Source organism: Phyllostomus hastatus, unplaced genomic scaffold (assembly GCF_019186645.2).
Source record: "Phyllostomus hastatus isolate PE091 unplaced genomic scaffold, TTU_PhHast_1.1 phas_contig_17, whole genome shotgun sequence".
Taxonomy (NCBI): domain Eukaryota; kingdom Metazoa; phylum Chordata; class Mammalia; order Chiroptera; family Phyllostomidae; genus Phyllostomus; species Phyllostomus hastatus.
The window spans coordinates 16,340,604-16,353,070 of record NW_025333664.1 but is presented as its reverse complement, the minus strand read 5'-3'; the positions used below and the strand labels follow the sequence as shown (position 1 = coordinate 16,353,070).

The 12,467-nt window shown below is 55.6% G+C and overlaps 1 protein-coding gene across 1 annotated transcript in view; it reads right to left on the bottom strand.

Annotated features, from left to right (window-relative positions):
- Positions 1-6,489, bottom strand: part of TGM2 (transglutaminase 2) — a 31,340-nt gene extending 24,851 nt beyond the window's left edge. The window contains exons 1-2 of the mRNA XM_045833265.1: positions 6,369-6,489; positions 3,094-3,273 (exon numbers count right to left, since the gene is read on the bottom strand). Coding sequence (XP_045689221.1) covers positions 3,094-3,273; positions 6,369-6,378 — 190 coding nt within the window. The 5' untranslated portion in view covers positions 6,379-6,489. The remainder of the gene's footprint in view (positions 1-3,093; positions 3,274-6,368) is intronic.
- Between the last annotated feature and the right edge of the window lie 5,978 nt (positions 6,490-12,467).

Sequence of the window (12,467 nt, the reverse complement as noted above, 5' to 3'; positions counted from 1 at the left end):
TTATTGCCACCACCCTCTCCTAATGCTGTTTAGAGGATCCAGTGAGAGTTCACAGAAGGCATTTAAAACAGAGACTATGAAGCAGTAATTGTGACAGTAAATGTGCGCTCTCCTTGGCGTCGCCACAAAGGACCATTAAAAATCAGCGTCCTCAGGCCAAATAGCATTCTGAGAACTGGAGTGAAATGGAAACTGAGGCCAATCGGGGTAAAGTTGCGGTGACCCTATATCCCAGTCTGCCAGAGACAGTCCTACTTCATGCCTGTGGTTCTAGTATAATTATTATCATTGTTTCTTATCCTCACTCAAGGGCATGCTTGTTGATTTTAGAGAAAGAAACAAAGGGGGGTAGAGAGGCGGAGGGAGAGAAACATCTATGCGAGAGAGAAACACTGATTGGCTCCCTCCCATACTCGCCGCAACTGGGGACTGAACCCCCAACCTAGGTGCATGCCCTGAATAGGAATAGAACCCACAACCTTTCAGCCTATGGGACGATGCTCCAACCAACTGAGCCACACTGGCCAGGGCGCTAGAACAATTATTAATGGCGTCCCTTTCTTTCTCAGAAGTGCCCCTGTTTGCAAGATCAGTGACCTGGCCACCATGGTCACAGCCTGGGCCAGGTCCTGCAGCCACTGTCTCTGTTGACTTACCACCCCCGGGGAAAGGGCAGCACACACACGTCCCTTTCTCTCGTCCCAGGACAGCTGGCACACACACACACACCCCCCTTTCTTCTAAGGGGTCTGGAGAGCAGGCTGTCCCCGGGCCTCACCGCTGCTCACGTAAGCTGGCTCTCCAGGTTCCCAGGCTGTGGTTCCACACAGCACTCTCTGTGGGGCCAGAGACACCACAGCGACCACTCTGGGCCTAAATGAGTCTGAGGACCTGAGGGGTCCTGGTCACTGTCCCAGACCATGGTGGCGGGAGGCCAGATGTGGCGGATGAGGGGAACCTTCCAGAGCAAAGCCTTCTTAGCCTCATAAGGGCTCTGGTCACTCCTTTGGCCTGACCTCACCCCCACCCAGCTCACCCCAATGCCCCACCCTCCCTCTTTAATCCCGTAACAAGGGTGGTGTCTGTCTACTGTGGTCCGTACCCTGTGACAGAGCCTGTCAGGTCTCGGACCGTCAGGGTGGGGTACACGGCCCTCAGGTACCCCGTGTGGGGTCGGGCCACACACTTCATTTGCTAAGTGACCTTGGCCGGCTCTCTCCCCTCTCTGGGTTTCAGTTTCCCCCAAGAGGTAGGAGAGCATGATCACAGAACGTGCCAACGTTTTAAGGTGCCCGGGCCAGGCCCGAGGCTGGACTGTGACAGAAGCCAGGCCTTGCTGAGAGAGGTCTGCCTTCCTCCTACTGCCCTTCGGGCCTCCCGGCCCCGGGAAGGGCCTCCGTTGCCCAGACAGAGAAGCTGTGTGCATTCAGAGATACTGTGCTCTCCGTGGCTGCCCCAGGGGCTGTGGAAGTGGCCAAGGCAGGTTGGCTACAGTTTGAGATAACTGGGTGAAGACTGGGGAACAGAGATTAGTTCCTAGGATGGGAAGGCCAGTAGCTTCCATCACCCCAAACTTGAACCCTAATTACTTGACACCAGCCTGCCTGGATCATTGAGAAGGAGAAAGAGGGGACACCTGAGAAGTGAAAGAAGGGAAAGGAAAGCTAAAGATCATAGGCTACTCAAGATCGTAGCTCATCTGCCATCCCATCTCACAGAGGAACAAACTGAGGCCTGGTAGGCACGTGATGAAGGTACCTGCTGGAGGGTCACAGCGCTGAAAAACACTGACTCTTGGTCTGGGGTTTTGAATCTTGCCTTTCCCCTACTCACTGTGTGACCGGGGCAAGTAACTTGACCTTTCTGAGCCTCAGTGTTCCCTTCTGTAAAATGGGGGTCCCTTCTCCTTCCAAGATGAGGGCAGGGTTCAGAATGAGCATGCAGTAGGTGCTCTGTAGATGTGATCTTCATCATCCTAAGCTTAGGTCTTCTCAGAGCACCCCTGTCAGGTGCTCCCACCCAGTACTTCACAGAAGGGACACTGAGGCCAGGAAGATAAGAGACTAGCTGGAGGCCCCTTTGTTAGAAAGGGCCCCACGGGTGCTGGGTGTGTGCCCTTGGGTAGTGGGCGTGTCCCTGGCAGAAGGGGAGGGGAAGGGAGGCCAGGGCTGGAGGGGATATCCGAGGCCAGTCTGCAGGCACTGTGATAAGCGCTATCAAACGGGCTCCCAGGTAAATTCAGGCCTCAGCCAGGTGGGCGTAGTTCCTGCCTGCTGCTCCAACTGCCCTCAGAGACCTCAGGAAGAGCTGAGGGCCTTTCCCAACCTTGGGCCAAAGCCCCAGCCAGGTGGCCCCTCGCTGACCTCGAGGGAGTGGTTTCCACCAGAAACCAAAGCAACTGGTTCCTCATTCGAAACCACTTTCCCAGGACTGGGCACTGGGTGTCTGGGGATGGGGTGACTGGGGCTGCGATGTCTCTTTGCCCATCTCTGGAACCCCTGGAGCAAGATCGGCAGCAGCCGCTAATATCTACAAGGCACCCCCCAAAGCAGGCCCTTCTTACTTAACAACCCTCCACCAGGACTGCTTTCCACGTGATAAATCTCAGGCTCAGAGAGGCTGAGCGACTTGCTCCACACCACATGGCAGGTCGGCAGCCCCGTCTGCACCAGAACCCAGGTCTGTCTGTGCAGCCCCAAGCCTGAGGCAGCCTTGCAAGGGCTGGAGCCAGCTGGGTTCTCTCCAGCACCCAGATGGGATCTGGGCCTGGTCCTAGAGGCCTGGTCCGGTTGCGTGGATTTTGGGAAAGTTGCTTTAATGTGGGAAAGAGCAAACATGACCTCAACCCCAGCCCTGGTGCCAACAGGTTTTTAGGAACCCAGGTAGGCGGGAGCACAGACTTGTTTACAAAGCTGGGTGGCCTGGGGTGACATCTCTCAACTTTCTGGGCCTCAGTTCCCTCATCTGTAGGATGGGGCTAGTGGCTGCTGGGAATTTTCCAGGGGGCAAAGATGAATGACGTCACTTGTCCCATGGTCTTTCAGGGGACAAGGACGTCACAGAACAGGGCAAGTTCAGGGTGGAGGCACTTACCAGTCACGACACTGAAGTTGAGCCTGTCCACGCTGGCCTCGTAGTTTCTGCCCTCAAAGTACAGTGTTATCCGAAAGGGCTGGCCCCGCCGCACCACCAGCCTCTTCCCGCACAGGTCTGCCGTGTGGTGGTCACGGCCATTGGCCTCCAGCTCCAGGTCACATCTCTCCACAACCAGATCTGCGGAGACAGGGAGGGGCATGAGCCTGGGTGGCACCCCTCAGCCAGCTGTGACCCCCCCCCCCCACCGTGCACCTTCATTTGCACAGTGCCTGACACATAATAAATGATTAGTAAACTGGAGCTATTCTATCATTGCAGGGGCGTTCTTTTGATTAAAGCAAGGGCAGTATTTGGTATAGGTTAATTACATAGGCTTTGCTTTTGAGGTTCGATGTCCAGTTTACAAGAAATACAGAGGACTGAGGAACACTGTAAACAAAGAACCAGGACACAATCAACAACATTCATACTCAGGGAAACTGAAGGCACAGCATTTGGTTTCTTTAACAACTAAACTACAAGAAAAAAAATGGGGAGAAAAAGTTGAAGCGAGAACCTATATATTAAGAGGCACTTAAGAAACATTCCAAGCCTTTGTGCTATGTGAGTCTTATTTAGATGAAAAAAAAAACCGATTTAAAACCATTTATTACACATAGGAGGCAGCTGGAAATTTGAATACCGATGGACTAATGGTGATATTAAAGAACTTTTTAAATTTGTTTATGTCTAAAAGAGTCCTTAGCCTTCAGAAAGATATACTGAAATATTTTCAGATGAAATGATGGTCCCAAACAATGCGGCCGGGGGTAGGGGTAGGGTATAGGAGGCTGGGGTCACCACAGGCGACGGTGGCTCAGGACATATGTGTTTATTATACCATTCTCTCTTCTTTATGTATGTTCAATGTTCTCTATAATAAAAGGTGTTTTTTTCAATCCTCACCTAAGGATATGTTTCAAAGAGAGGAAGGGAGAGAGAAACATCAATTGGTTGCCCCCCGAAAGCACCCCAAACGGGGGATCAAACCCACAACCCAGGCCTGTGTCTCCACCGCCCGGGAATCAAACCCTTCACCGCCTAGTGCACGGACAACACTCCAGCCAACTGAGCCACTGGGTCAAGGCCATAATAAAAGTTTTTTTAAGGGGCAGGGATCCGGGAGTCTTCTGGACCGAGGCTTCTGCCCTGCTGTGCCGCTGTGTGGCTGTGTGGCCCTGGACGGCTGCCCCTCTATCTGCTTCCTTCCCTGAAGCCTTCAGGGGCTGCCGTGAGCTCCAGCGGCTGCTGGCCGTTAGGGCAGCCTTCCCTTGGGCCTCCCCTGGGGCAAGAGCTTGCTCCGTGAAGGTTCTATTTATAGTTTCAGAGGGAGTTGAAGACCAGGGCAGGGGTAGGGGGAATGTGGTGGGTGGGGGTCTGAGGGAAGCACAAACCTCACTAACCTTGGCAGGCTCAAGGTCGAGATTGGGCAGCCTGTAGGGTGGGGGAAGTGGGCAAGGCAGATTCTTGGCATGCGTGGTGGGGCCCTTGGGGGGTATGTGGTCCTGCTGAGGCCCAAGGGTAGGGATTTGCCCAGAGTCCCCCTGCAAGGGAATCCTGCCACTGGGACATCAGCTCAGGCCTCCTGCCCCTCGCCATGGAACATCCCACAAGTGGGGTACAAAATAAACATTATGTGGCCCCAGGTTCCATGGCAAAGGGCAGCTTTGGAGTTTGAACCCAGGGCTGCGGTTTCTGGAGTAACCACCTAACTCACAGCGCAGGGTTTGTTCTACACACACACACACACACACACACACACACACACACCCCTCCCCTCACCCCCGCCCCACCACGTCCTGCGCCATTCTCCAGCCAGGGAGGGGTCGTGGGGAGGCCGACCCTCTGCGATCACAGCAGGGGAGGCCTCCATAGGAAGAAGGGACTTCTGGTGGCCTGCCTGTGCAGGAAGGAGGGCACTGCTGTCCCCTGGGAGACCTCGGAGAGGGGGTCAGTCCCCGCTCTCAGGCTCTCATCTGAAGAAGGATTTCCAAAAGCCACGCCCAGCTCCAAAGGTACAGAAACACAGGGATCCGACGCCCTAGGACTTCTGCATTGGGGAAGGACCCGAGGTCCTCCCCCAGTACAGGGGACTCCTGGGGGAAGTGGCCCCTCTGGCAGTGGGGCAGAAGGCTCATCATAACTGGCATCTCCAAGGTCTCTCAGCCCCACTGAGCCCCACTCTTGGGGACAGGGATGAGAAGCAGCACTGGGGACAAGTTGCCACCTTGGTGACACATCACAGCCAGGCTTGAGTTGGATTTTGATCCCACACATTGGGAGCTGGGTCCCAGAGAGGGACGAGGGTGGCCGGAAGTCACACAGCAGGTCCGGGAGGTTCATGGTTCCTCCCACTGATCCCTGCTCCTACTGCCCCATATCCCTCACCTCATTTCCTCTCCCCACGGCTTTTTCCAGGTGCAGAGGTCATTTGCAAATGGCCCTGACCCAAGAGCCATCTGGGACGCTGGGCCCTGCGGCAGTACTGCAGGGACATCCCTCACTGCAGGAATTCCCTCCCCCGGGACGGTGGCCCTGCCTGTGTGTGTGTGGAGGGCAGGTAGAAAAGCAACTGAGCCCCCCCCTACTCCTCTCGGCCCTCCAGGTGTACCAAGAGCCGGCCTTGTCACATGGCTGGTGTACAGAAGGGGAGACTGAGACTCTACTAGTAGCCAAGGACCTGAACTCGAGAGCCAGGAGGGACCTGAGAGGACACGCCTGCTCTCAGCCTGCTCTTCTGTAGGATGCTGGAACTTCCTCTCTGGCCCCTGAGACCGAAGCGTCAGCCAGGGCTGGCTTGCGCACCACCAGGGACGGCATGCACGCCTCCTTACAGCTGGCAGGGGCTGACCAAAGCTGCGTGTTGTGAGACCAGGCCAGCGACCCCTGCATGGCATTATGTCACTTGGCACACAGCAGGGACGCAGCCCAGCTGCAGACAGGAGCGATGTCCCCTAGCACAGTACCTCACAGTTTACAGCTTACCTTCCTGTCCCATTGCTTTGTTGACCCAGGGAGGCAGGGGTTAATGATTACGCCCCGGGGAAACTGAGGCCCCAAGCCCAGGCAGGAGTGGGAGCAGGCACTTCACGCCCAGCGCAGCCCTCATGTTGATCTCCAGGATAAACCCCAGCCTGTCCTGACCCCAGCCGCACTGGCAGACCACCGAGACCAGGGAGGGACAGCCGGGCATGGGGGGCCCTAAGCACAGCAGCACTGACCCTAATACTCACCCTCAGCCATGGTCAGGTGGTGGTGGCAGTGGCACCTTGTACTGGTGGCAGGACCCTCCAAATGCAGACCACTGGCAGCCAGTACTGTGCTGGAGGCTGAGAGCTAGGAATTTATAACCCGCTTTGGGGCGGGCCGGGGGCGGGACCAGAAAGGAAGGCGGGGACCTCGTGAGGCCGCTAAGTCTGGGCCCACGCTCTGGGCTGGCTGGCTGGGACAGGAGTACCAAGGAGTACCAAGGAGGGAGAGGTAGAAAGGCAAGGGCTCCCCCTGGGGGAATGGACTGAGCGCAGGGCTGGGACAAGGACAGGAGCACACAATTAGATCAGGACACACAGACATGCCTGGACCCACAGTGTCAGACCTGGGGGAACAAAGACACCTGGATAGAAAAGTATGCACATGCAGGTACAGACTCACGTGGGGCGGACACAGACACAATCCCACAGATACAGCAGACAAACCTGGGCACACAGTGACATGGACACAAAATCAGCCTAAAACCCCAGGGACGGGCCAGGACGCAGACACAGGCAGGCAGTCAGGTACCCTCCAAGAGCCACACACTGGACATGCAGATGTCCAGATGAGCCCAGCTCACAGACACCAAGGTGCCATCAGATGTGGACACACAGTCAGACTGGGGCACCCACAGGCCCGCAAAGATGCGTGTACCTGGAGGGCTCGGAGACGGGCACACACACAGGCGCACACTCGCGTGCAGAGGCAGGCGTGCCCACCGGGACAGGCACACCCACATCTCTTCCTGGAGCAGAACCCTGTCTCTCTCATCCATCTCTCAGCCCACCTACCCGCCTACCCACCCAGCCACTCACCCACCGGCCCATCCACTCGCCTGCTCCTTCAGTCACCCCTGCCTGCGCCCCACCCTGTCTTCACTCTCATTCACATCCTCCTTGCAGGCCGATTGTGTGCCGGAAGGGAACAAAGGCAACTTTCCAGGGACCAGGCTCTGACCCCTCCCACCCAGCATCCTGCAGGGGGAGATATCATCCACCCCGCGCCCTCTGGTCCCCCGGACTCCTATGCTCCTTCCTCATCCTGAGGCCCCTTTTCTGGAACAAGTTCCATGTCTATCGATGGCTTTGGGCTACAGAACTGGCCCCAGTTCCCATTCCTGGTGACGCTGCTCGGGGAACAAGCCTGTGTTGCTTTAGTGGGGTGCATGTCCTGCCTGGGGTCGTAGTGGACAGATTCATGACACGGAGGCACGGGGACAGTGAGGCTTTGCAGAAGGGAGGCTGTGAACTGTGTGATACACAAGTGCCATTCCCGCCCCAAATGAACGGATGGATTTTGCCTTCATTCATTCTTTCCCAAGAAAACGACACGTTCTGTTCCACTTGGTACTAATTTCATTTTACAACCCCCGCCTGGGAGCTCCCTGGGGGACGGAATGCACTTGAGTCTTTTTAGAATGGCCATCAGGTCCTTTCCGTTGGGGCATGGGGCTTGGCACGCAGTACCGGCCCGGCCCTGACTCAGCCAGCTTCCTTCCTCTCCTCTCACCGCGGCACTTCGGTCACCTGAGGGACGCCATGTCTGGGGCAACCCCAGCACAGGCCCAGTCCGTGTCGGCACTGGCCTCCGCGGAGTGGCAGGCGGAGGCCAGAGCCCGGGCCGGGTCCACAGGCCTGGATCTCAGGCTCCAGTGACCGGGGGGCGCCCTTTCCGCACTCTGGGCCTCCGTGTTCCCGTGCATTCAGGGGAACGGGGAAACCCTGCCTTGTCTTCCATCTTTGGGCAAGTAAAGACCCCAAATCCTGTTTCCTGGAAGGGAAACAGAGGTCTGGAGAGGGTGGTCGTGGGCTCGAGTCCCTTACACCACAGGGGGCAAACACAAGGCCCGCAGGCCGAATCCGGCCCTCCACGTTGTTTTATCTGGCCTGTCACCTGGCTTCTACTGGGCGGCAGCACTGAGCTTCTTGCCCCTAGTTAAGGAGTAGTTACATTTATACAGTCCTAAAATCACATTCAGCCCTTTGAAGGCAACTGCGAGGCCGATGTGGCCCCCGGATCAAAAGGAGTTTGGCACCCTGCCCTACAGTGCAGGTAGGAGCTCTTCATCATTCTGCGCAAGGCAAGTGCTGTGTGATGGTTAGCGTCGGCAGCATCTGAGGCCATTCAGCTGTGTGACCTCAGGCAAGTCCCTAGACCTCTCTAAGCCTCAGTTTCCTCCTCTATAAAATGGGTATCACAAGAGTCCCCACCTCTGGGGGTTAGAGACATCTGTTCGGTGCTGAGCACATGGTAAGTGCCCAAGAAATGGCCCCTGAAACTTTACTGTGAGGACGTTAAGGACCAGGACTCCCCGCTCCCCACAAAAGTGAGGTTCCTGTGTGTGACTCAGGTCACAAACAATATAGATTGTTTGGGGGTGCTCAGAAGAACTCCCTGCATCGCAAATAAGCCTTGTGCCCAGGGTCACTGATGCCTGGACCCCACTAACAGAGAGATAAGTTCTTCACTTTCAGGATTTCCAGGCCTTGACGTGAAGACAAAGGCACACTTTCACAACTTCTGAGTCACCCATCACCAGCCAGGTGTCCCATGTAACTCTCACTGTATAATTTCTATCATCTGTTAAATGAGGGGCTCAGCGAGGGGACGTGACTTGCCCAGGGTCACACAGTCAGGAAGTGGGGCATCGAGTCTGGCCTGAGTTTGAAAGCCCGCGCTGACTCCTCTGTGGTCTGAAAGGCAGCCCTGCACCCGGCCACACTCCTGGCCTGGGGCTGTGGCTTCAGAGGCCCGGGTCACGAGTCCTGCGGCCCTGGACAAGTATGGTCGTGCTTTCGGTCCACCGTTATCTGACGTACGGTGGACATTCAATAAATGTTTGCGGCATGAGACGGGGGTGGGGGTGAGTCACAGAGAGCTGGAGGGAGGATAGGAGGAAGGAAAAGAAGGAAATGGAAAAGATCAAGGTTCAAAGAGGTTGGGAAACCACCTGAGGTCACACAGTGCAAATGGGCTCCCAGGCCCCGGCCCCGCTGAGCCATTCCCCAAGGACAAGGGGCCCATGGGCAAGAGATGGCCCTGGAAGGCAGAGCTGAGAGGAGCGAGAGGACAGGACAGTAGTGGGTGGGACGGTGACAGGGCATCTGACAGCCTCGGCTGTTTTACCACCCGGTGACTAATGGCGGATGAGCAGCGTCTGGCGTGAGCAAGTCCAGGGAGGGCAGGACCAGGCTCCCCTGAGGCGGGATGGGCTGAGGTAGGGGTGAGAACAGGAGACTTGGAGGAAAGGTCACGGGGTAGGTGTGACCTCTCATGCCCTTTGAGAGGGACTGTGGCTGATGGCCTGTCGGAGCCAGGGTCTGTGTGCCCCAGGTTGTGGGGGACAGAGAACAGCACTCCTGATCGGGGTGGCCCTGCCAATGTGTCCATTTCGCAGACGGAAAAACTGACCTGCTCGTGGCATCCTCAGCTCCACCCACAACGCATCCCCTGCCCCACTGACCCTGTCCCACTGACCCTGTCCCTGCGTAGGATCTCAGCCCCATATGCCACTTAAGCTCTGTGGGTGTGGGCGCTGCAGTTCACCCCACTGAGGCTTCAGTTTTCGTTCCTGTAAAAGGAGAATCCCATCTGTGCGGTCGGAATTTGCCCCTCCCTTCCGAAACCCCTCAGGGGAAGGCTTGAGCTCCCAGGCCTGGCCTCTGGGGCCCTGCAGGTCTGGTCCAGCTTACCCTCCGATTGCATCTCCCACGTCTGGCACCGGAGGGTTCCGGCCTCACCAGAAATTCCACCAGCCTCCACAAGCAGGCTGCAATTTTACTCCCCTCCAGGCGTTTTCTCAAGCTGTGCTCTGTACCTGGGATGCCCCCACCCCAGCCCCTCTTCACCGATCAAAATTTCACCTGGCCTCATCTGAGGACCAGTGTGCGTGCGTCTCTCCCTCCCTCTGCCCACCTGCTTTTGTGGCTGCTCAATAAATATTTGCTGAATGAATGAGAAAGAGAGAAAGAGAAAGAGAAAAAGAGAGGGAGGCTCATCCAACCCGGAGCCAACCTCTGGGGTTGGCCAGTTGCCCGTGGCAGGACCAGGAACCAGGGTGTGGCACTGTGGCCTCTGGCAAGGCTTGTGGCCTCCATCCGAGACGAGGGGTCTGAGCCCAGCCTACCCTCCAGTCCCATCTCTTACAGTCCCAGGGGCAGGACGACCCCCTGTGAGCCTCCGAGATCTAGAGGGCAAACAGCTTTCCTAAGTCCCCCACAAGTCCCGGCAGAGTCGGGGTGCCCCAAACACTGGAAAAGTACATGCTGGCCCAGCACCTCTAGCCCCAATTTTGAAAACTTAGAAAGCTGCTTTTGTTTCATTTGGGAGTGGGAACTGTTTTGCAATGGGGTGGAACATGAGGCTGGTGTGGGGCGTCAGTGGTGAGTGGCATGGCGGGGCTGACAAGGAGTACAGTAACTCCAGGCTCCATCCTGGACCCTTCTCATTGCTCTTATTGGCTGCGTGGCCTCAAATCTCAGTCAAAAAAGTAGGGGGGAAGAAGGAAGGTAGGGAGGGAGGGAGGGAGGGAGACAAAAAAACAAAAAAATCCCCCTCAAAACTCCTAGCCCACTGGGCTCAGAGAAGGTGATCCTAAAATAAAGGCAAAGCCCCTTCCTTCCAAGCAGAATAGGTTGATTCTAGTATTGTTGTCACTGTTAAGTGCTTCCATTTCTTAATGTCCAGACACCGCAGGGGATGGGGAGTTGTAGGATTTTGGGAGAGTGGAGTCCTGACCCTTCCAGGCCACAAAATTTGCTTCACTCACAGGAAAGCCTGCTTCGGACCCTTACTCACAACCACGGATCACTTATGTGGCATGTAATTTCAATCCAAAGGTAACATCCTAACCTGATATAACGGCCCTCAGAGATCAGAAGTTAAGACATTAGGAGTGGGGAGAAGAAACCCCAGAGGTGGGAGGTGCCGAGAGAGGGAGACGACGGGAAAAAGCACAGGAGTGCCCGGGACCTCTGGCGCTGGTAACGTCAGGGGCCCTTTGGAGTTGGGATAATTGCCCTGCTCACTCTGTCCAGACTCATGGGGCAATCATGACAGTGACCTAGAGGCGTCCTGCCCATAAAGAGACTTTGTGATGTGTACACTGGGCCCCACGAGACACTCCACTCCCTTCCTGCTTCTTCTAGCAGCCGTGTGGCTCTGCTACAAGCACATAGGCTTGGGAGCTCAAAAGACCTGGGTTCAAGTGCAGCTCTGCCATTTACTTTGCTGTGTGCTTGTGGGCAAGCCCCAGCACCCTTCCAAGCCCCGGTTTCCCTGTTTGTAAAATAGCAACAATACAGTGCCTACTTCACAGGCTATTTGTGAGGAGCAACACCATGCCTGGTAGATTGCTAGCACTCAAAAAAGGGGGACTGATTATTTGACAATAAAAGGAAATAAAATACTGATCATGCTACAACAGGCGGAGACTTCAAAGCTGTTCTCCTCGGTGAAAGAAGCCGGTCACAGAAGATCACATATTTTATGATTGCATTCCTATGAAATGCCCAGAGTGGGCGAGTCAATGGACACAGAAAGCAGGTGGGCGGATGTCAGGAGCTATGGGCAAGGGGCATGTGGAGTGACTGCCCGCGGGGATGGGCTTTCTTCTGGGGTGAGGAAAATGTTCTAAAATTAGAGTGTGGCTGTGGTTGCACAGCTCTGTGAATTCACTAAAAACCACTGAAGTGCATACTTTAGATAAATAAATTTTACAGGGTATGAATTACACCTTAAATAATGGTTTTTTAAAATGGTGGTTGGGGGAAAAAAGCTAATAATAAAACTCGGGAAGCCTTTGCAAATACTGTCCCATTCTCTAATCAGAAAGCTAAGGGAACCCTGGCTGGGCAGCTCAGTTGGTTGGAGCATGGTCCTGTACACCAAAAGGTTGTGGGTTCGATCCCCCGTCAGGGCAGCACATACCTAGGTTTCAGGTTCCATCCCTGGTTGGGGCGTGTATGGAAGCAGCTGATCGATGTTTCTCTCTCACATTGATGTTTCTCTCTCTCCCCACCGCCTTCCTCTCTCTCCAAGATCAATAAACATTCCTCGGGTGAGGATTTAAAAAAGACAGA